At 33.0% G+C, this 23,682-nt stretch overlaps 1 protein-coding gene across 1 annotated transcript in view; it reads right to left on the bottom strand.

Moving 5' to 3' along the window:
• The window catches only part of LOC108917329 (roundabout homolog 3), a 134,211-nt gene extending 110,917 nt beyond the window's left edge, over positions 1-23,294 (bottom strand). The window contains exons 1-2 of the mRNA XM_018723878.1: positions 23,261-23,294; positions 20,349-20,756 (exon numbers count right to left, since the gene is read on the bottom strand). Coding sequence (XP_018579394.1) covers positions 20,349-20,756; positions 23,261-23,294 — 442 coding nt within the window. The remainder of the gene's footprint in view (positions 1-20,348; positions 20,757-23,260) is intronic.
• Positions 23,295-23,682: the final 388 nt, after the last annotated feature.

The following is a 23,682-nucleotide window of genomic DNA, read 5'->3' as shown; positions in this document are numbered from 1 at the left end:
CTAAGCGGTAAAAATGCTTTGTTAAATTTTTTTTAATAAATTTTGAGTGAGTGTTCAACTGTTTTTTTACAAGAAAAAAAAAAGGTGTGTAAAGAGATTGATGTTCGATCGAAATGGAAATAAAACAAAAACAAAGCCGACTCAATGAAGCTTTGTAAGGAAGATTCCAATCCAAGGTAGAAAATTTACTAAAAATTGAAGGATTTGCGATTGACCAAGAAGTTTATAATAAGTGGTTCTGTAAAGTCAGAAATAAGAGAAAAAATGACGAATTTTAAATTGATTACAACAATTTTGTCAAAAGTACAATACAATTCTTGAAAAATATCCCTTAAAGAGACGATTTCTATGTGGAAGACACAATTCCATTGGTCTAGAAAATTATGCATCTATTTATTTTGCAAATAATGAATAAACTAAGGATATCGACTGTAACTTTTCAACCTCAAAGTATCCTAAAGAAAGCCTGATAATTTCAAAACGCTGGGATTTTTTTTTAGTGGCCGAAATTGGTCGTTTTGCTAAAAACCAATGTAATAAGTAATTTTTCACTTTTTATTCATTTTTTAAAGTTAAAAATGTTTTCTTTATCAATAATCCATATTTTCTTCATCAAAAAACGTTCAAAATTGAAAGTTTTGTCTATTTAAATCAAATCTTCAGAGAGAAAGAAAATATCGAATTTAATTCAAAAAATAATACCGACAAATATTAAAATTTTATATTCTATTATGTTTTTTCATGAAACTGTTTTTAAAAAGTGTAACAAATTAATTCGATGCTTCCTTAAACACGAATGATGCTACCTGAAACAGAATTATCTGAAAAATAACTAAAGTTTTCTGAAACGAATTTTATGAACTCCGACCTTTAATTAACATCTTGCGAGATAGAACCGACTGAGCTCAAATACAAATAATACCTTCTGAAATTAAATTTACTAAGGTGTAATCGACTTTTGTGAAATACATCTGGAAAAGATGTGTAGATAATAAAACTTTTTAATAAGAAATTAATTAAGACGCATTTTATTCGAGCCCAAATATTTGTTTCTCAGATTGTTCCTTTGTAGACACAAAATATAAGTGTTCCTCGCCTATTTTTAGCAAGCGAGGAACGTTAAATATGGTGATACACCGCGACAAATTGTGTAATGGAGATTATAGATATATCTCATTAAATTAAAAAAGTGATATATCGGTTTGAGCGATAAAACGTTTTTACGTTAATTTTTCGAGTTTTTCAATTAAATTCGCCCTTGGATTTACATCTTCCAACACAGTTACTACGTTTTAAGGACATTTTAATTATTTCCGGTAATAAATCATGAGGAATATTTATAAGTTAGTGGATTTCCCAACTTGCACCCCTTTCTTATCTTATCTCACGAAGTGCAATTCAAGAAAATTAGGAAAAATTTAGTATACCAAATTTATCTCGCACATAACTTGATAATCCCCGGTGACAGATAATTTTTTTTTGCATGTAAATATCCACATCGATTGCGCTTCCCTATTCAGGCCATTTATTCTGCAATCATTTTGGCCTAATTAAAAATTGAGAGGCACGAAAATTGAAAGTCATCTTCTGAAAACGGAATTAATTAAAAACGATGAGTATCCAAAGCCACGTAGCAATTAGCATTCTCAAAACCATTACTCTCTGAATCAGAACACATCAAATAAATCTAAACCTTACACAAATCTACAGTATGGTCCAACTTTCATCGGGAAACTTCACCAGGATATAAAACGAATTATTTTTGTCCACGATTTTGTCAATTTGTAATTGTGATAGTTCTTTTCACATAATTTTCTGCTTACAAATATGCAAAAAAAATTATTGCACGATTTCAGTCCATTCATGATTATTGTGCCTCACTTTAAACTTTTGACATATTCCCTGAAAAACTCTACACTTTGTTTCAAATAAAATTGAAGATATTTCAGAAAACGTGACAACTTCGCTTAAAATAATTTGTTCCATCATCTGGTGTTTTCCCATAAAATCTAGGCCACCCTGTATATGACTTTCGTAGTACATTAATCAAAATCAGTCAGAAAACTAATAAATTGTTAATCTGTCACGCGTACTGTTCTGAAAAGAAAATTGAATATTTAATATCTCAGGGTGTAATTAAACAATCCGTCCCCATTTCAAAAGCGTAACCCCAAAAAGTTGACCGATATGGAACGCCTGAGGGTTTACTTTAGGGGGGCCTTTGGTTTTTTTCTCTATTTACATCTCTATTCAAATTTAAAATACATTACTCGGCCGCCCTCCATACATCAGACACACCCGCAAGGCTTAGCAAAAAACGCCCTTTGTATTTTAACGAAATTTTATTGAAAATGATACTGCAGATATTTTTTCGTGTTGCTTAACCCACATCATTTGCATACCGCAAAGTGCGACAAAGAGAAACAAATGATTTTGCAGTTTTAAATAACAGCCTAAAGGGTTCGGACAAACGATTAATAACAAGTTTTATTACTTGGAAGATAAATTGGGGTTTAATATCCAACGTTTTGATTTTTAATGAAAGATACAGGGTGTTGTCCTCAGACAATCGTTCGAGACTAATTTCGCACGCACAATCTCAGCTACACATTCCCAGTATTTGTAATGAATTTGTCGAAATGTTTTTGATACAAATTTACAATTTACTATCAAGGATAATAATTTCGTACTGTCAACTTTTTCCACTGTTTCTAATAACTCACCCTCCTAATGTAATAAATTACCCAAGGATATTTCAAAGAAAGTAACTTATAACCGTGGCAATTCTTACACGACATAGTCGACGTACTTTGCAGAATCAGTTCGATATATTTTATCGGGTTTGCGTGATTTTAACCTGGGGCATATTAATAAAAGAAACATTACCATTTTCAATCCTTTATATGGCCTAAGGAATCCTTAATGTCTAAAGTGACCCATTTGCGTGACAAATCGGCCATTATCTCGGACTGTAAGGAAATGAAGACAGCGATATGCATTTGGGAGCACCATGCAATTTTCTGTAGCTTTTACGCTGATCAAAAAGTATTTACTTAAAATTCATCTTTATTTGAACACATATTTAACCTTATTTCCTAAACATTACTTAACGTTTTTTTTTATTAAATAAATTACATTACGATCAAAAATTTGAATACCAGAATCTGTCATATTTCTTTATACAGGGTGTTATACCTAAATCAATTTTTCATATTAATTTTCATGGGTGAATGCAAAATTGAATGCCCTTTCGACTGATATGCGGTTATCCATACTTATCTTTACCAGTTTTCCAAAAAAATCAGGTTCTTTTCTAAAGTAGCTATGTAACAGCGTCAAGAAGGCCTTTCCGAGTATGAATAATGTACATGTTTTGCTCATAGATGACAAGACAGAGTAATTTATGCTAAAACGAACTGTGAAAACTGCAGGTTTCTAACATTTACGGTTTAGACGCTGTCTATAGTCCACTTACTCATGGTTTTTACCTCCGAATTCTTTATAACAGAACCGATTGACGTGAAATTTTAACTGAATGTGGGGAATGCCTCAAGGAACAAAACTTATATAGTGCCGAAGTGTGCTTTTGCCCTGGGGGTGGTTCCCACCCCTTCTTGGGGGTGGAAATTTTTACGCCCAAAATAACCGTAGGAATCGATGGAGGAGTCAATTTTACGTAATAAATGTTATATAAAGTTTTTTGGATAATCCAATACTTTCCGAGTAATTCGTCATTGAAAATGTTGATTTTTTACTGAAAATGTGCTTGTTTTCGGACAGTTTTTTGCAAATAACTCTGAAACCATTGGATTTAACGAAAAAGTTGTAATGAACAAAAAGAAACGTAATAAAAAAACAAATCTAATGGCATTATTATAACCGAGTTATGGATTTTTGAACATTATATGTTAGCTAAAAACTAAATTGGAACCAGTTAACGTTAAATAACGCCAAAACCATAAATATTAGGAAAAAAACTATTTGAACCTTTTTTAAAATACTTTGAAAAACCTTTAAAATGAGCTGTTTTAAAAGTCTTTAGAATCAAAATTAACGGAAATATGATCGAAATAACATGATAGTCTAATTTTTTTAAGAAAAAAATAATAAACAAATCAGTGCCTTTGGCGACAGAATTAAAATTAAATGCAATCCATTTACAGATTTCTTCATTTATGTTCTAAGACTATGTTCTGGGTCTTTGGCTCACTTACAAAGCATGATTTCGAAAAAAAAACTTAATTTTTGAAAAAAATCGATTTTTACGCTGTAACTTAAAAATTAAAGGGTGTAAGAAAAAAAATACAAGTGTAAAAAATAGCTTTATTTTTGCTGAAGATTTTGCTTAAATTTTGTATTCCTCTAAAATTAATATTAATCGAGATATCGCCATTTTAAGTTATCATATGAATGAGATAACCACCCTTATCGAGCCCTTTAAAACCTTCAAACTTAAAAATGAAGAGCTTAAAAAAGATTAACTCAACAGTTCACGTAGCCCTTACAATTCCCTGCAAAATGAGCCTTTGTGCGATTAAAAATCTTAAAAAGTAAGAAAGTTATCGTCAAAAAAATAAACACGTGTGTAGGTGATAATTTTAGGAAAATTTAGATCAAACAAGAATTTTGAAGCATTTATATCTTTTTGTATATATACGTATTTAGTATATTGTGTATAAGTATTCGATTAAACCAGTACTATACTATATTATAATAAGGGAATAAATGTTTCTTTAATATGAATGCACATTTAAAATGTTTCTACTCTTTCAATAATATTTTTTCATTTTATTTTCGAAAGAAGGGGTATTTTTCAAGGGCTGAAAAGTTGCAATCGATAAAAAAGATTTTTTAATCAAGAAATCAATTTTAATTTGATAAAAATGCATAATTCATTTATATTATTTTCATCCAAAGGGGTGGTTTTTAAAGTTTTTTCCGGCTCGAAAATTTGGGATACTTTAAGTTTCATGTTAGATAGCACATGAAAGTACTCATACTGCACAAATAAAAAAGATTTGAATACATAAAATGCTTAAATTTGTATTTTTTTCTTTTTTTTTCCAATAGGGGTTGGTTTTCACCCCTTAGGAACAAAAAGCACATCTAGCGCATATATAAGTTTTGAAGTGGGGGGTAAGATGAGCCTAATTCTAAATTTTGAGAAAAATCGATGCAGTTATAAAAAATTCGGAGGTATTACTATATTTTCAGCTACAGTAACTGGGCTACTAACCTCATTTAGAGAGCTGAAATCGGGACTTTTTTCAAAAACTACTGATTATCTCGAAAACGGTAAGTTTTAAACACCATATACATTTAATAAACTCTGCCTAATATTAACCAAGGAATTGAAAAACGCAATAAAATACAGGCTGTTCCATTTAAAATAACAAAGTAATTCCACGCGAAATGGAAAACAGTATACCGTTACTTATTTATTTCCTTTACACACCTTCTTTGTAGCATGTGGAAGACGTACCAATTTATATTCGTTTGATCTTTTTCGCGAACTAGCCGAATGAAAACGAAATGATTTAACTCCGACTGGGACTGTCATTTTTTTTATAAATCTTAATCTTCCAGCGCGCGGAAACTCAATAAAAGTTTGTTCAATAGAGAAGTTTAAAACTGATTGAGAATGTGGATGACGAAGGTAAAATATTTTCCTTGTAGGCGAAACAAATCTGTGGAAGTGATTCAGATTGAAAGTCATCCAGAAAGTTGAAGGGAGAGTTGGATAAAGCGAAACCCATTAATATATTGAATATACGTCGTATATAAGGGATATAGGCCCGAGTTTTTATATCTCTCTATCGAAATAATTTCGTTATATTTGTGAAACTTATTGGCAAACCGGGAGAGATTGGAAGTTATTTGCGTCGAATGCCGTCTGCCTTATTTTTTTGTTTTCCTCATAGCCTAAACTCATAGTGGGGTCATAATAAAACTTAATTCCATAAACCTAAAATTGCCTTCAGTATATTAGAAATTTAACATGTAAAGGAAATGCTATCAAGCGAGGTTCCGAAGATCTAATATCCCGGAGTCCACGAGGGGGGCGTTTGAACGTCGGCTTCGACCCAGAAAAAAATAAAAAAGCCAATAGTACAGACCCTGGCTATAACCGCATACATTTAAATTATCATCAATTTTATATATTTCTTAAATGCATCAGTGGTTATAAAGAGTTACAAGAAGTCTTGTAACGAACCAAAGAGTTTCTCTGATTACTCTATCGGAAACACGCGTATTATCTTCCCCTAGATATGACGAACTCCTCACTACATTAGCTGCAGGTATATCAGCTCGGAACGCCCGGGTAAGGACCCATCCGAGCGGGATAAATACATTTCTGAAATATGTGTCCTAACTTTTCTATCTATTGTATCAAATTCAGCAACACGTTTGGATCAGCGACTAAAAGTTTCATTGTGAGACTATAATCTTATCAGGAATTTAAAGTTTCGGAGGGTGGAAAATGGATCTGATTGAACTTGAGCTGGGTTTGTCAGTTTTATTTAGTTCGGGAGTTGGACAAAAAAAAATTACAGCGTAGGTTGCAAAAGTATACCTTACTTCGAAGTTTCCAGAAAGGTACAAGCTCCAACGATTCTGAATTTTATGAAGTCTCACAGATTTTTGTTCATATACACCTTGACCTAGACGGTGTTTTATAAAACAATTTATTTTTCTTCCACCTACTACTTTTAAGAATGAAAGAATAGTCATGGCAAAGTTATATTAGATTGAAATAAAAAAATATCTACAAAAAGATCAAAAGTTGAATACCCCATTAAACAAATGAGAAACAAATACTGTATCAATAGTTAAAATTTTTAAATAGGAAGATATGGGTAACAGTAGCGTCATATTTCTTTGGTAAAACGATAATCCCCAATGGAAGACAAATTCACTCTAAACTCAACCGGAAAATTCACGGAAATGAACCATTATGTTAGATTTGTAAGGAAATTAGAGCGACTGAATAGATCGCTTTGGTTTTCAAATACCCCCATAAAAACTAATAGATAGAACGCGAAATAAATGTATATCAATAGTACCGAAATTCAAAGGAATTTATATTAATTTGGGAAACACTAATGGCAATAAATTTCTTACATTTCAATAAATAATTCTATTTTCTCCTTCTACAATTTTAATATTTGTATGAATTCGGATAAATATACTTATAATATTACTGAAACAGGAAAAAATAAGTTGAACAATTAAAAAATATCTTTTTAATAATTTAGATAATGATTTAGTCAGTATTTTATCACTGCTATTTAAGTACCTACTAAATGTAAAACACCCTTATGTAATTCCTCAAACGCCGCCCATGTTGCTTGTTTACTTACCTGTCAAAAGACCGCTGCTCGCCCTTTTTAAATAAAACTTTACAAATAACATACTTTCTAACCATGTCTTAGCACTAAATAAATGTCCATACATAAAAACTACACAACAATAAGAGGAAAATGCCACACTAAACACAAATAAACTCAAATACGTTAATAGCGGCTACACACTTTTCCTTTGACAGATGTCATCGACAATCATCGAAATGCGGAGGTAGGCGGGAATATTAATTAATTAACACAAACAAATACATCCAAAGCTCCTTCTAGTGGTTACAATTCGTTGGCCGGCATCATTAATGACACTTTAATAAGATTAGGCTTGCTGTAGTTATTGGAAGTGCCATTAAATGTTCGGCAAAATATGTGGTTATTGCATGACGAAGCCCCCGTTCACTTTTTTCGGAGAGTGTGCGACTTTCTACACATTACTTTTCCCGAACGGTGGATAGGCCGCGGCAGCCTAGTGTTGTGTATTCCATGGAAGTTGGTGACATCGACCAATTGCGACATCGTATTGACGAAACTTGCAACCCGTGCGAGCGAATTGGATACATCGCGCTGAAGCTTGTGTGCAAGCAAATGGTGGGTACATCTAACATCTTCTATGAAAATCAGCAGTTCTCAAAAGGTGGCTCCTTGTAATGCTGAGGTAAGTCAGATTTTATAATTACGTTTTGATCAACACAACCCTGTATATTTCAATCACAAAGCCATTTATTAATTTATATTGCGCCACTTTTTTAAGGGTCTTTTTGAGTAGTGAAATCATAACATGTACATTTATTATTAAGTTCCTAGTCTTTCAATAAAACAATATATAACAGCTATATTAAATAATTAAATGGTTAACCATACATGCAAAACTAATATTACATTGAATTTATTAACCCATAATATGAAACATTACACAAATGAGAGTGCATGATCCCTGATTACTACTGCATTGAAGGTTTCAATATTAATTGTTTTGCCGCCATACAGCGGTTATAATTTAATTTTATTCTGTAATCAAAATGAAATTGGAATGCATAATTCCTATATATTGCCGGGTCGTAGATAAAATATATATCAAAATAATTGTCTGGTAATGAAATGTGTTGAAGAAGGTATAAAAGAAGACGAGTCCGATCTATATCAAGTATGATTTTCCGTCACATGCGTCCTTTAATTGTAAGAATGGGCTCAAAAGAAACTGTAGAATTAAATTGAGTTATAAAAATTAATGGGAATATACGAAGTATCAGGGCTGTAATTCCTTAAAAATTGCGGCTATTTATTTCTGTAGGGAAATGTGTTAAAATTGAGCTCACGATTTATATGTCGTCACTTTTTAAGCATCGCATGTTATAAAACGTTCTATTTCAGTGCGTTACTCTATATTCATGAAATTCTTTGCTGAAATATCAGCCCGTACAGAGAAAAAAGAACGTCAATATTAACGGCGTATTAATATTCTCCAATATTCCTAAACGTGTTAATCTACAACGAATATATTTTCAATATATCAGAAAAATATACCCTAGTATAGAGTGGGAAGATTATACAGAATTATTATTATTATTGATGTACAAATAGCCTGCCTCCTGAAACACAACTACATATTGGATCCATGCAAATTTGTATGTAATTAACATGAACAAAATGGACGTAATATAAGTTAGTGTTATACATGTGTAATTCTGCTCATATTCAATTATTTTGAAATTTGTTCAGAGGGTGTCACATAGCTATTATGTAAACTAATATTCATTACGACCGGGCTTTAAATTATATTATTTGTTAAATTAAACATAGACACCACTATGTCTACATTTTAAGTACTACTAAATTATTCACAATTTTCACAATACAAAATGCTGATTTATTTAAATATATATCCAATTTATTATTTGTATGTTACTTTTTTTATCTGTTCTTCATCTAATGCTGTGTAGAATCTTATAATTTTTTACCGCCGTTTTAAAAAGGTGCCTTGAATTAAAACCTGATAGTTTTTGTGTGTGTAGGGATTATGCGACCAGGATGATTCGATTTCTAGTCCTAATAGTGCCATGTTCTTCCTGGATACAACAAACCGAGAACAATGATCACATATTCCAATAAAGGTTAAACTGACATTTGCGTGTTATCTTTATTTAAAAATAAATTTTATACTAGCCGACTGACTCGGATTCTATTGAATTATACGATTTCCAATTTAGTTAACGAATCGTTTATAAAATAGGAAATTCGCTACTAAATTTTATATTAACTCTTGTCACATTCAATTGCAAAATTTTATTATTCTTGCCACTGTGCAGTTTTAACTCAAACAAATATTCACCAACTCATAAACGCAAATTTTTTTATTTAACTTTTTAATTAAATAAACCATCCATGTTATACGAATAGGCGCGTGTTTAACAAAACAGGACATATTTTCTGGAAAAAGTAATTTTATTTACGTTGCCCAGAAACTGAGACCCTGTGTGATACATTGTCGTCATTTTTTTAGTCTAAAACCAACATTGTATGCTAGCTTCGTTTATTTTAAAGGGACAAAGGACTCGTTTGAACGAGGATAAGAAAGAAAAAGTACATTGCAGCTCCTTGAAGCCTGTATAGACAAGATCATTTTAAGTCAATGTTTCGTTAAGTTATATTCGGAGCAGACATGAAAGAAACTCAATTATTTGTATGATCCGAATGTGGTTCGTAAATGTAGTGGATTCGTATCGTCGAGCTGCTTCAACTTTTAACTTAAGGTGGACATTTTGACTTTAGTAATCAATCAACATGGTTAATTAAATTGAACTACAAAAAAAACAACAGTGTATATCTTGGTAAAAAGGGACTTATCCTTGTTGTATTATAATTTTTGGGTCTAAAAAATTTCAACAAGAGACAATTTCCTGAAATTATAACCACTATTTCTTTCTAGTGGCACTTTTACGTTTGATAAAAATTATCAGAGCTACTTATCTCCATTTACGACCTCCAAGGTAATTGTTTCCATGTTTTTATCACAGACAATACTATCCTGTAGAGACGGAACTGTCTCTGATCTAATTATAAATTGAAGGACTCGGAACAACAGACACAACTCTTATCTAAAATTAACCGAGAACAGTTAGTCCCTTGAGGGAAATAAATACAACTTGTTTATTTCTTGGTACTGAAAAATAGGGAAGCGAACTCTTAAGCTCATTAGTGAGATTAAGCCTTATTTCATATCAGCTGGAATTGAACTGAAGGAAGGAAATTGTGACTGAAGGGTTGTAATTACAGCAACTGTAATTAATTGTTTAATAGTTGAGATAACTGGCGATTTCTAGAGCCATGGTATGAGTATCGGTGAGATAAAACACACTGGTCGGAGTATTAGTCAGTTATTTCTGTCAACATCATTAGTTACAAACTTTCTTTCTCTGCCATCGCAAACACATTTTTTCTCTTTCTCTATGTGTAATTTTTAGCGTTGGTTAATAGTTTTTGCACAGATAATTAATCTAAACCACATTGTCCCTCATTTCGGTGTGGTGTCAATTGCCTGGTTCGTATAAATTTCAAAACCTACACCACTAATTATTCTAATGCGTATCGGTTTCTGCCGTACTTTGCATTACCTTATTGGAGCTATGGTGCTGACATATTGGTTAATTAAAGTTACCGCAATGATATCCGGTAGCTACCAGTATTTCACGATGCTGTCGTCCACCTATATTCGTAATCAAATCTTTAAACACAAATGGTAAAAGTCATTTGCGAAAAATGGAAGTAACATATGACAATGTAATTAATAGAAGATTTATTCAGGTAGGTAGTGTTAGAAATATATGTGGTGGGATGAGAAAAATATTCTGTTAATATTAAATCCAATTAAAGTGTAACAGTAATTCGATACTTCTTCTGAAAGAACTATTTTTATCGAATTTCTCCTTTTTGGTAGATACTAGAAAGTTTGGTACCGTCGTTTTACTTTGACTGAAACTCTTGGTGCTTTTGGACCTTCTCAGGGTTCATATTTTGGCCCGCTATTATTTAATAAGCTCGTTAATGATATTTCCGATAATATAATATTCTAACTAATGTTCTTTTGGATTCAGATAATTTCAAACTGTTTACAGTTACCAACTTATATATGTATCTAAATCAGTTATCTTTGTAATAACAACATGCTTGTTGTATCTGTAAAATTAAAAAAAATTGTTTTAATACAAATTGTCTGGAATCATGTGGGCCATGAAAAGAAGCTACTTTTTCGGACTTTAGAAAAGAACCTGATTTTTGTGGAAAACCGTTAAAGATAAGTATGGACAACCCCATATCAGTCGCAAGAGCATTCACTTTTGCATTCGCCCATGACAATTAATAATTAAAAAAAACTCGTAAGATTATTAAATGTAGATCTCAGTATTTCCGAGTGTGAATAACGTACACGTTTTGCTCACAGATTTCAAGATAGAGTAATTCATTCAAAACGAACTGTGAAAACTGCAGGTTTCTAACTCTTCTGGTTTAGACGTTATCTAGCCTCATTTAGAGAGCTGAAATTGTGATTTTTTTCAAAAACAACTGATTAACTCGAAAACGGTAAGTTTTAAACACCATGTACATTTAATAAATTCTACCTAATATTAACCAAGGAAATCAAAAATGCAATAATATACAGGGTGTTCAATTTAAAATAACAAAGTTATGTAACGCCCAAGCGAAATGGAACACGCTGTAAAACTAAAAATATTTTCTTTGCCAGGAAATTTTTATTAAAACCATGTTTTTATAAATTTTACAGTTGCAGCCTGTATACAACACCCTGTATACAATTTACTGTTTCAAGATGTTAAATGTGTCTATTTTAGAATTCTTTTACGTATTTTCTTGCGTGTCCCTAGAATTGGAATTGCCTGCCAGGGCGGCGTGTGTTTTGATAAAATAAATTAAATAAAATTTAGAAGACTTCAGGCGCTTATAAAATTAATTGTGTCAGGTCCGTCCGGATCCGTTGACATTCAACACGTGAAAAATACGAATGCGGGACTCCTGTCGAGAAAGTTTGTAATTAATTTCGTCTAATTAAATTTCATTCCTCCTAATTTGCCGGAGCCAAAATCTTCGTGAAATAATACGATTAAATTATTTAGCGTTTTCCATTTTGGACCATAAACTTTCTCACCAAACAATAATTACTAGGTGCCCGCCAAATTTTCGACGAGGAATATTCAACCCGAGAGGTATGTTGTTCAATGAAATTTTAATTAAGTTATTAAATAAGTCGTTTTATAACCGTACCGGCAATGAATAAAATTATAATAATTAGTGCTAGGAGTGGAAGTAGAAAAGTAATTAAAAAGTTGCTAAACTTTTTAAATTAGTTACGACTTACACGAGGCTCCACCTTTTGAATGATACGTTCGTTACCCTTTGCTTCGTAATTAAATGATCCTTCAGGGGACAGTCTTCAAAACCCAATTACCAAATCGTCACAAATTACACTACACTACCGAGGTATTATTATTATTACAAAAATAACATGTTAAAAACACTAAGGTTATGGTTAATACTGATTTGTAACCAAAATACACATTTTCTTCAGAAATTCTCTAAATGAACGAAAATAATTTAGCTCCAGGTGGTTTCAGCAGATTTGATTTGATAAATGCCTATTTATTACTGTGGTTTTCATAATACTTTTATCACTGTGGTTTAGCGTTGTCTCTTTTCAGTCCATGCCATTTTAAACATACCGTAAAAGGAAAATTGTAAAGGGCATTTTAAATGTTTTACATAAAATATAGTTTGATCTATAATATTCATTCGCCATTATCATATTAGAATAGAATAAAATATAACGCAGACAAGCAGAATATGTAACCGGAAAAGTAAAGTCACATATGCCTTCTCAGCAACAAACGAGCAACTCTTGATGCAAGGAGAGCTACTAAAAGAGAATATCAAATTAAGAGTGCTTCAAGAAGACTGGAAAAGCACGCAATATAATAATTTCTTTAAGCAACTGAGGCAAACTACCAACTAAGGAGGAGTAAAATTTAGTCAAGTATTAAATATTTGTTGACAATTAAAGAATTTCCAGTTCAAAATTACTTTATCTTGTAATCCGTTCTGATAGAGTAACAGCAGAGGAAAAAATATTTTCTCAGTTTTCACTGGCCGTTAAAAAATAAAAAACGAAGTTCCAACTAAAGAAAATTTGTATTTATAAACTGCCGTTTGCCTCCAATGGGGAACATTTGAAGGAAGGAAACAATTGGCAAGAGAACAGTAGCTCTTGGTTTTATAGTTCATGCTCCATTTCTCAACATTTGAATATATATCCGTCTTTTATGGCCTGCGCCATCGGATTGCATGCACCTCACATATAGCTGCACTCGCTGCGTCCTTCCGGAAGCGTCGCATATTTGTCTGGGAAATAAGAATTTCTGAAGAGCCATAAAAAAATATTAGACCGGAAGGAATTCCAAAATTACGAATGAACTTCGCATTCTCCTTATTTGACACTAGTATAAATAATTAATATAAACGCCATTTCAAATTATTCTTTACAGGGCGATTGTCATAATGTCACTGATTTCAAGGGAAGACAGGGAACATTGAGTGGAATACCAATACGCGATTTAAAAGAATTTAAAAAGAATATTTTTTCGATGCCTTTTCAAACCGCTCCTGATCACTGACCTACCAAGGTTTATCGAGAGTGAATCTTGACCTATTCGGTCACTATCTACAGCTTTTACTGCGTTTTTAATAGTGAACGACAAAAACAGACCCTGAATAAGATATTTTTTTACATTTTAAATATTAACAAGTATTATCTATTTTAAGTTTAATATTCTTAAGTGGATAAAAGGCAATTAAAACACGAATTGACAATGATCGTTTACGTCAGATGACAGAAATAAGTAAATAAACACTGTTTTTACTTGGTGGAAAGATACGCGGCTTGGAAAACCGCGAAATAAGAAGGATGCAAGTGCCTAAATCAACAGCGGTTAAAAAACTACACATGACTGGGTTCAGCGTGCAGAACTCCCACAGAGCCATTCTTCCGTTGAAACCCGCACGCCGCGACGTGTACATAGCAACACGAAAATGTTTAGTTTTTATCCGTAGCAACATATTGTGCAACATCGTGGAAAACTGTTGCAGCTCGCAGTCCGGGGAAATATGATTCATAAATTGCGTGTTAGTTTCACAAAAGTGCACAATGTTTTTGTTGCGGATCCCTTTCTGAGAGCGGACTATGGAAAAAATAATACGAGACTAATGCGGCTTGGATGTTTTCAGTCGCGTTCAGTCAAAACTACAATTCTGCTCCGACACAGCAGCGTGGAAAATTTTAAATGTTAAATGTTTGTTTTACTTCATTTTAAGCTAATTCAAGCAAATTTGAAGGAAAAATCTTCGTATGTACAATATGGCTAACCTCATAGACAAGTATTCCGGGAAACAATTTGTTTGGTTAAAAAAATTTCGGTATTTGCGGTTTATGTCATTGGTAAATTGAATCATTTACACAACCAGGTAAGTGGTTGACATACGTTAAGAAGAGAACCGGACCAAGAACTGATCCTTGTGGTACTCCTTCGTTAATAAGCCAATGTAGTACTATAACTGAGGACAATTTATCTCTGGGAACCGAATGAGACACAGTTACAGGCTTTGGGCAGGCCAAGGAATAGGTATAACTAAATATTCTAATATTTACTACAAATATTGTCAAAGGTAAATTATTTACTGACTTTTTAATTAATTTTTGCATGAATAGAGAATTGAGATGAACCAACACTACTGTTATATACAAAACTATTCAATAAACCGTACGCAAGTGGGTCGTCAGATTTTAAATCCGCTTCAAAGTTTAACATTATTTTCGCGTTTTATCTCTGGCCGTTCTATTCTACTCTCGGATATATTACAATTATATGGCGATTAAATGGATTTCAAACGTCAGTGTAAATATTAGGGTAACGAATATGGGGGCTGTTATTGCCGGAAAAACTGATTTTCATTCGGATCCGGCGATAACAGCTTTTAAAATTGTTGAGAGATTCTTCTGTCGTGTGCCAGCAAAGCTTCAATTAAGCTCACGTGAACTTCGTGATACATACTTGATGAATTATTGATTTTAGGTATTTCTTCCAGTGACCCGACGAGCGATACGTTTTCGTAATATATTAAAATATCATACGGATTTAAAATCACAGTAAAAATTGATCAAGTAAATTTAACTTGGACATAAAAAAATAAAAAGAGCTATAATAACAATAACTTACGTACAACGATATAGAAATAATTGCAGATAAATTTTATTTTATCGAAATAAAGGACGTAATCATATAAATCATTCGCATGCGATAGAAATCATATCGGTTCCTTATAACGAGCATGTGCAACTGTATAATTTTATGAAAAGGCATAAAATAATGGAAACTTCCGTTTTTATATGCCCCCATTACATTGCAAACAGCGATGCTGGATATAACTGTACCATTTTCCATGGCAACCTTTTTGAGATATATGGAAGCGATTAAAATTGATTTCTGGATATGGGGCACAGTAAAAGCAGTTATTGTTATTTTTTATCACATATTTTTAGGCTATATCTATAAACTTTATATACTGCTGAAAGGTAATTGAATATCAACCATTGAAATAGTCATTTATATGCCGAGAGCAGAAAATGGTACTTTGCATTTGTTATTTATGTTGAAAGTGGAGTTATGCAAAAGTACACTTATTAAATGTTAATGTTCCCGCCAATTTAAGATTCATAATATTTATGTCATCAATAATATTGAGCTATTATTATTAGTATATTTTTTTCTTTCCGCACTATTATTCGAGAAATTCAAGCAGTCGCTTTATTAATATCGAATGGAATGTTTTCTTCATCACTTTCTTGGCTATTCGCCCTTAAACGACTTAGGCTTGACAGACACATACCCACTTTTGACGTTTGATCGTACTGTAGAACATACTTCTGCATACTGTTGACAAAAATCATCTATACTTCAAATAGTCACCAAAAAAGTAACTTTGAAGAAGTTATACTGGTCGCAATATCGCTTGGAACATAAGAGGGCCCAAATTTGAACCTTGCGGCACTCCAGAATTTATATTTCCTGTGGATCTTCTACGTTTATTTAAATAAATTGCCTTCTGCCTAATCGAGACCAAGAAGATTTGGCACGCTGATTTTCCAGAAGCTTATAAAGCTTATAAGCCACATAACCTTTATGAAATAAAATCAGAAAGGACAACCTGCATAGGTATATGAATCAAACTTATATGTGGGCCCAACAATAAATTGTGTATATCGGACTAAGATGTTATCGCCATGCTCACATAAGCATTTATAATGTATACTCACATGTATAAATACGTATGTACATCTAAATTATATCTAGTCATGTGTAACTACTGCTGTCTGTTCCAGGCCGATGACTGGTTGGATAAATTTAATTTGAAAAGTTAATCGCAGCCTATTTTTAAATAAAAATATGAATAGACTGCAATAGAAAACTTGCTGAGAAAAATATTAGAGCTTTTAGAAAACCTCACAGTGCCTATTTATATGCAGAATCATATTAGTAGCAAATGCGAATAGAAATGTTGGGGTTGTTGTGAAAGAAATAAAAGATAAAATACAAGAGTTGTTTTATCTATACAGGGTGATTCATAAATTAACCAAAAAAAATGGATGTACAGGGGACTCTTACAAATACAATTTTGTAAGGAAAAAATCAAAAAGGGTAGTTCGAAAATGATTTAAAAATATACTTCTGCACGGCACTGAAAACTGGTCCACTGTAAAACCTGACCTGGCACAATACGACCGTCACGTCGAAAACTTGAAAGAATTTCGCAAGGAAAGGAATAAATAATAATATTTTCTTGCTTCGCCATAAATCAAAACGATATCCATTAACTCCGAGTTGCTATACACGAAAGCCATTTTTGACACTAACTACTAAAAAACTATTGTAAACACTATCGCAATAACGATTATAAAATCGGATTTCAGTATTCCGAGTCGCTGAGGCCACGTGGCTTTCACGCGTATTACGAATGACGCTAGAAACTACAGTTGGCCAGCTATGTAATGGTTGGAGGTACTACAACTTCAATAATTTTTTTCTCTATAAGGATTTTACAAAATTTTTTTTTAAGATATTGACCCAAATTTTTTGGACCGAAAGAAAATTTTCCCTGATTTCTTGGCTCGTTGGCGCGAAATGTATGCCGCATAACTTTGACGTAACTCCAGCTATAAACTCGGTTTAATTGCGTCACGAAGCTTATCAAAAACTGAAACCTCTGCGTCGGCAAAAATAACTTCCAATAGCTCGCCAAAAGGAAGTAAATCGGGCACGTAGTCCGTAAAACAAGAAATCCAGACCCGCGCTCTAACAAATAGTCTTCGTATTATTCAACTTCTTATGGAATACGTGTTTCGAAAGCGGCGAATATTTACACCAGACTGGTGTATTAATATTTCACTTTCTCAGGCCGTCGGGGTGGCAACACCAGGAAGAGCAGTAGCGTTCGAGGTAGACAGGCGGAGAGGTTACAGGGTCTCTCTACTTCCAGTGCAGTACTGGGATAATCGCACTCCAAAGACGATCGAGGTAGTGTCGGTTTGTTTAACAGAGTCCTTAGTATCATAAAGCTTTTACTTTTTAATTTTAACAAAGAATCTCTATATTTTTAGAACTTCCAACATTTCGCTTAGTTGTTAGTTATAGCTCAAAGTTTGTTAAGTAAGATGAGCTCCTCGCACAGCTAGTTATATTTTGTTACAGAACAACGTATCCAAACTGCTTAGTTGCAGTTTCGTACAAAATGTAAATAAACTAAGGTAATTCCTATGAAACAGTAAACAACTTAGGTTCAAGAGAAATCGGCACTGATTGAAAGCAAACAGTAGTTCTCTTTAGACTAATTTGCAACGCTACAGCAACATATGCAAGAAGTAAAACTAAATATCTGGCTTACACTTCAGGGATCAATACACAAGGGTTGATTTAAATCACGAAAGGGTAGTACATACCAATAGAATATTGTTTTTACATCGCATCAAATCCACAGTATAAATTTTCCTTTGTGGTATTACTGTCATCTTTAGATTCCCGTCCTGCTCAAATACCTTTCTAAATATAGAAAAAGTTAGAACAAAGCTCGCGTGTATGCAAAAACGCGTCTACATACCACACGGTCCTTTCATTTAAAGTTTGTAGGACAAGAAATACAACAAATAACTTCACACCCACTTCCGATTTTATAGCGATTTAGCGTGCGTGACTTACGCTTTAATCAATAGGGAACACATGTTACGGCGGCGATATTTCTATAACCATAATTTCATGCCGCCGAAAGTGGCGATACATTTCGGTTTATTTCCATTAAAGCTATCGAGACAAGGAAAAGGAATTTAGTGTAATGAAAAAGTTACGTGCAAGCCTTAAACTTCTACAAACTCGAATACTAATGAATAAATAATAAATGAAATACAGAAAAATAAAGTAAATAATTTTCACTATCGAGGTTTACAACCAATGTAACATCCTTGGTTTCATAACTAGGGTTGTCAGAATTGAGACGTGGGACAAAGGTGTACTCATTACACAGTCCCACAAAAAAAAGTGGCAGGTCCGAAAGACAAGACCATGGTATCCATATGGTTTTGTATTGCATTAATAAAAATAGCAGTATCACAGTTAGATAACGTTCTTTTTACCCTACATTATAAAAAAGAAATTTTTGAAATCGGCCAATACCTATTTAAGTAATAAGACACTGACAATTAGTTGAAAGATTAATATACTCACATTATACTTAATTATTTCTACCCTGATCAGAAAGAAGTTTGAACTTAAAATTTTTTTTAACTGATAAATGCTATATGTTTTAACATTATGTTGTAACAAATTATAGACTTTAGTAATTTGGTAAGAAAACGATCGTTTAAAAAACTGAGTAAGGTGTAGAGGAGGAGTCAGAGTACCCTTAAACCGAATACTAACATTATAAACATCATTCCTAAATGATATTTTATTGTTAAGATAAGCACTGTGCAAAAAACGACGATTATACATATTCAGCCAACTAACTTCAGATAATTTATAAGAAATGTGTTGACGTCTTCTGATCTCAAAAATTAATCTCAAGCAAGAGTTCTGCACTAACTGAATTCGCCTGGAGTCAACAGCATCAATACATGGACCATAAACTGACTCCCCAAAACTAAATTGAGATAAAACCAACGACTCACATAAAACTGATTTAACTTTCTTAGATAAAAACTGTCTACTATTAATAAAGTTACTTTATTCCACTAGTGGATAAACTACTCACTTTAGACGGTTCGTATGTGTGGATAAAAGTCCTATTACAAGGTGTGGATAAATAAAATAATCTGTTCTCAGTATTGTGCTGTATATTCATAAATTACGGGAATTGGAACACGAATGGCTTATTTGAACTTGTTTAAGGGGATTAACCGTGTAATCTGAATGCGAAATGTAAAACGGCCATCAACGTCATTAGGATCCACGCGAATAAATTTAAGATTACGACCAAGGCTGCTAAGAGCTCTCACGACAGACCGAGTATCGCGTGCATTGTTCTCGTTAAGGGCACAGTTAAATATCCTTTTTATCCGTCGGCAGACTCCGAGGGTCAGAAAATTAAAATATACACAAAAGTTTATGGGCGGTTGTAAGCTTTGCCCGAAGGGCTAAAGAAATATATGAATCGTTGGATCCTTTATTTCTTTATCTTGTGGAGGAAATCTAAATAAAATTACAATCAAAATCATGTCCTAAAATACGTTTCTTTAGGAAAAAAATGTGAAATTTGCGAGTATAATGATAACAATTTGGGTGCAACTTATGTATCGTTGATGATGTAACTAATTTTAGACCTTCGTTTCAGATTCCTTAAAATTGAGTGGATAGCAGAAGACGAAAAAAATTGAACACTTACCCAAGACGGTGAGCTGGATGGGCTTCCCCTGCACCACGAACCCAAAGGCGTCCTCCGCCTCGCACTGCCACCTGCCGTCGTCCTCCAGCCTGACATTGTCTATGGCGAGGTTACCGATCGCGTCCACTAGGAACCGGTGACCGATCACCCGCTTATTGTTCGTATTGTCTTTGAGGATGGTCTGCACTATCTGCCCGTCCTTCAGCCAGATGCTGGTGCTGAAGTTGATGTTCACTGCACACTCTAACACCAGCTTGGCGTTCTGCTTGGAGTACATCTGGGTGAACTCCTCTCCAGCCGCGTTGGCTGTCTCATAGCTCAGGTTGGATCGGGTGTCAGCTCGAATGGAACGGTGATGGGCACTTCCGGAGTGTGGGTGGCGGGTGTGCGACTTGGTTTCTGCATGGCCTGCGGAGAAACAGTGGCGTTAGAAAAATGTTACGTGATGCGATTTGTCTGATAAGGTAGTAGGCGAGCGGTTCACCCCTAAAAAGGTGCTTCTAAATGAAGGTAACCGACTAAATTTTTAAAACAAAAATCTACAGCATGAAGCTTTTTTTATTTTATGAAGTGTATTTTTTTGATAATTTACATATTTTTTTTATATTTTTCGGCGTGGTCAATCAATTATAAACAATAAAGTTGTAAAAAAAATTACTCGCCGAAAGGCTTTGAAAACAGTTTTTTTATTATAAAATGAGCCAAGATAAACACTTTTTGTTCTTTGAAAAAAATTCGAAAATTGCTTCCATCCATGTGTCAATGGATCCAGAGTTACAATTTCACTATTTGTAGACTGTTTTTTTGCTCGCTTTAGACCTTCAATAAAATAATTGACCTATACCAAAAAATATATATCTTAAAGTAGAAGTTATGCCGATTATTATGCTTTCTTTAGAATTAAAATCTGTTCAGTAGTTTTTGAGAAAAAAATTCTGAAAATTTGTCGATTTCGTCACATTTTTCACATTAAATTGTAAATATCTGGGAAACGAAGCATTTTTCGAATTTTTGTCAAAGAACAAAAAATGTTTATTTTGATCCATTTTACAATAAAAAAACTGTTTTCAAAACCATTCGGCGAGTAATTTTTTTTACAACTTTTTTGTTTATAATAATTAACTGACCACGCCGAAAAATATAAAAACATATGTAAATTATCAAAAAATACACTCTAAAATAAAAAAGTTTCATGCTGTAGGTTTTTGTTTTAAAAATTTAGTAGGTTCATGCCTCTTTTTAGGGGTCGCCTATAGTGACACTCTATGCGATTTTGTAGGAAAATCCCTCCGCATAAAATGACAGATCAAAATAAATACGTACAGAGCGTGTTGTTTTTAGCAAATACAATTAAAAACCCACATTTCTGGTGATAAATAAAGCAAAATCGTGTATTAATGCATCGCACTAGAAACAATTCGTGCACTTACAAGTAAGGAGCATCGGCTTCTTGCACCTGTGCGAGTTGTACCACTGTACGTGTACCTACCTAAATAAGCTTTTTTGTTTTAATTTGATATTGGGACGAAATCGTATAATTTCCTATTTCAGTGTAACCACCAACTTATCAATTCAGTTTATACGAACAGAATAACAGTTATTAAGTATCAGTAAAAAATTGTTTTAATTTATAGTATATTAAATGAGGGTCTAAAGTATCTCAAAGAATCGTCGAGTGATCACTAAATTGACCTCTGTCCATTTTTAGTTCAAACTGTAAGCCATGTAATATATTTCACAATTATTTTAATCTATACTGAAAAAAAAAGTATTTGGATCAAATGAGCAGATATTTTTAAATGCCGTAAATGTTTTTTCGTTTCGTCAAACTATGTGAAATTTTTCTGTAAATTTTTCTTACAATTTATATTATTTGTAAATATATATAATTTAATTTAAATCTTTTATAGTTTTGAAATTTATTATCTCGGACTTTAGCTACCTACAAGATCTCTTATCATAATAAACTATCATCATAAACTACAAATATATTTGTTTCAAAACTACCAGTTTTGAACCCTAAAACCCCCTAAAATCAAGACTTTCCCCCTAGAAAGCGGCTCTCGAGGTTTCAAACTGACTTAACCAGTCAGTGATTGGAACAAATGGGACTACGTACTGAAGAAAATATTCGTTGCCCTCGTTTTTGGTTTCCTTTTACGCAAAAATTGCGCAAAAGCGCACTCAGTACTCAATTCCAGATAACACTCTTCAAATAATTAACTTGGTTCCTCATAGGTGCAGGATAATCTAACAGAAATTTAATCAAGCAGACTCAATGCAGATATCGGTAACTTAATTCGATTTCAGTTTTTTATAGTAACAAAGCAATCCACTTATTGGAATTGATTTAGTGGCCTGGGTGTTAATTAAAAATTAAACGTACGGCGAGGATTAAATTTCCGCAAGAAGATCGATCATGTTAAGTTCGTGGCTTGGATTAGATCCCTCGAATGAAAATGAGTTTGTTTTTAAATAAACAGTATTCTGAATTTTATGCAGATATCACCATGGTAATACAAATGGACGTATTCTTGAATGAATCGATTTCAACAGGATTTAAAGTGATTTTTTATTCCATTGGGCAATTGTTCTCCCTAAGGATTAATAAATGCATACTGTTATGAAAACCTCCAATGAGACGCCACTTCAAAATTGGATGCTTTCGAAACATAGGTGTTTTTGTTGCAGAAATCGTTAAGTTCTTAATCAATATGTAGAATGTTTTCAGTTTTTCGTGTATAAAAATGTAGGTAGGTGGGATGCAAGAGGTTTCTGAAAATCTACAATAAGAGTTACAATTTTCGAGTACTTATAATTTCTATATATTTGATATGCAAAGCGAGACGTGCGGAATACAATTCTTTTTGGGTTTTAACTGGCGCATACGGAAATAACGCGCAATTAAATACCTAGAGAGACCTGCTTGGCATTATGTTCGGTCATTTCGGATGACCGTAATTATTTTACATTTACAACTTAATTAGCTCCGACGAGATACAATGCTACGGAAGCAATAGGGAGTTACTCCTCCCTTTGTTACGCTGTAGTAATTTGCAAACAAGTTAAAGTACGGCACGGGACTTTGTAGATAAATTTAGGAACGGTTTATCAAAATTGTTGTAACAAGTTCCGTACGGAGTAATATTTGATTTAAGGATAATGCATTATATCCAATATACAGTTTAAATGAATAAGTCATAGCTTGAAAACAAATTAATTATTATTATTTTGACATCTAGAATCCATTCCTGGAGTTTTGTGGGATTTTCCAACTCACCATATATATAATATAATTTTTTGATCTTCCCTTTCAGTTACAAGCGGTAGAAAT

The sequence above is a fragment of the Anoplophora glabripennis genome, unplaced genomic scaffold (assembly GCF_000390285.2).
Source record: "Anoplophora glabripennis isolate ALB-LARVAE unplaced genomic scaffold, Agla_2.0 scaffold4, whole genome shotgun sequence".
Classification (NCBI taxonomy): domain Eukaryota; kingdom Metazoa; phylum Arthropoda; class Insecta; order Coleoptera; family Cerambycidae; genus Anoplophora; species Anoplophora glabripennis.
This window is presented reverse-complemented; position numbering and strand designations above follow the sequence as displayed.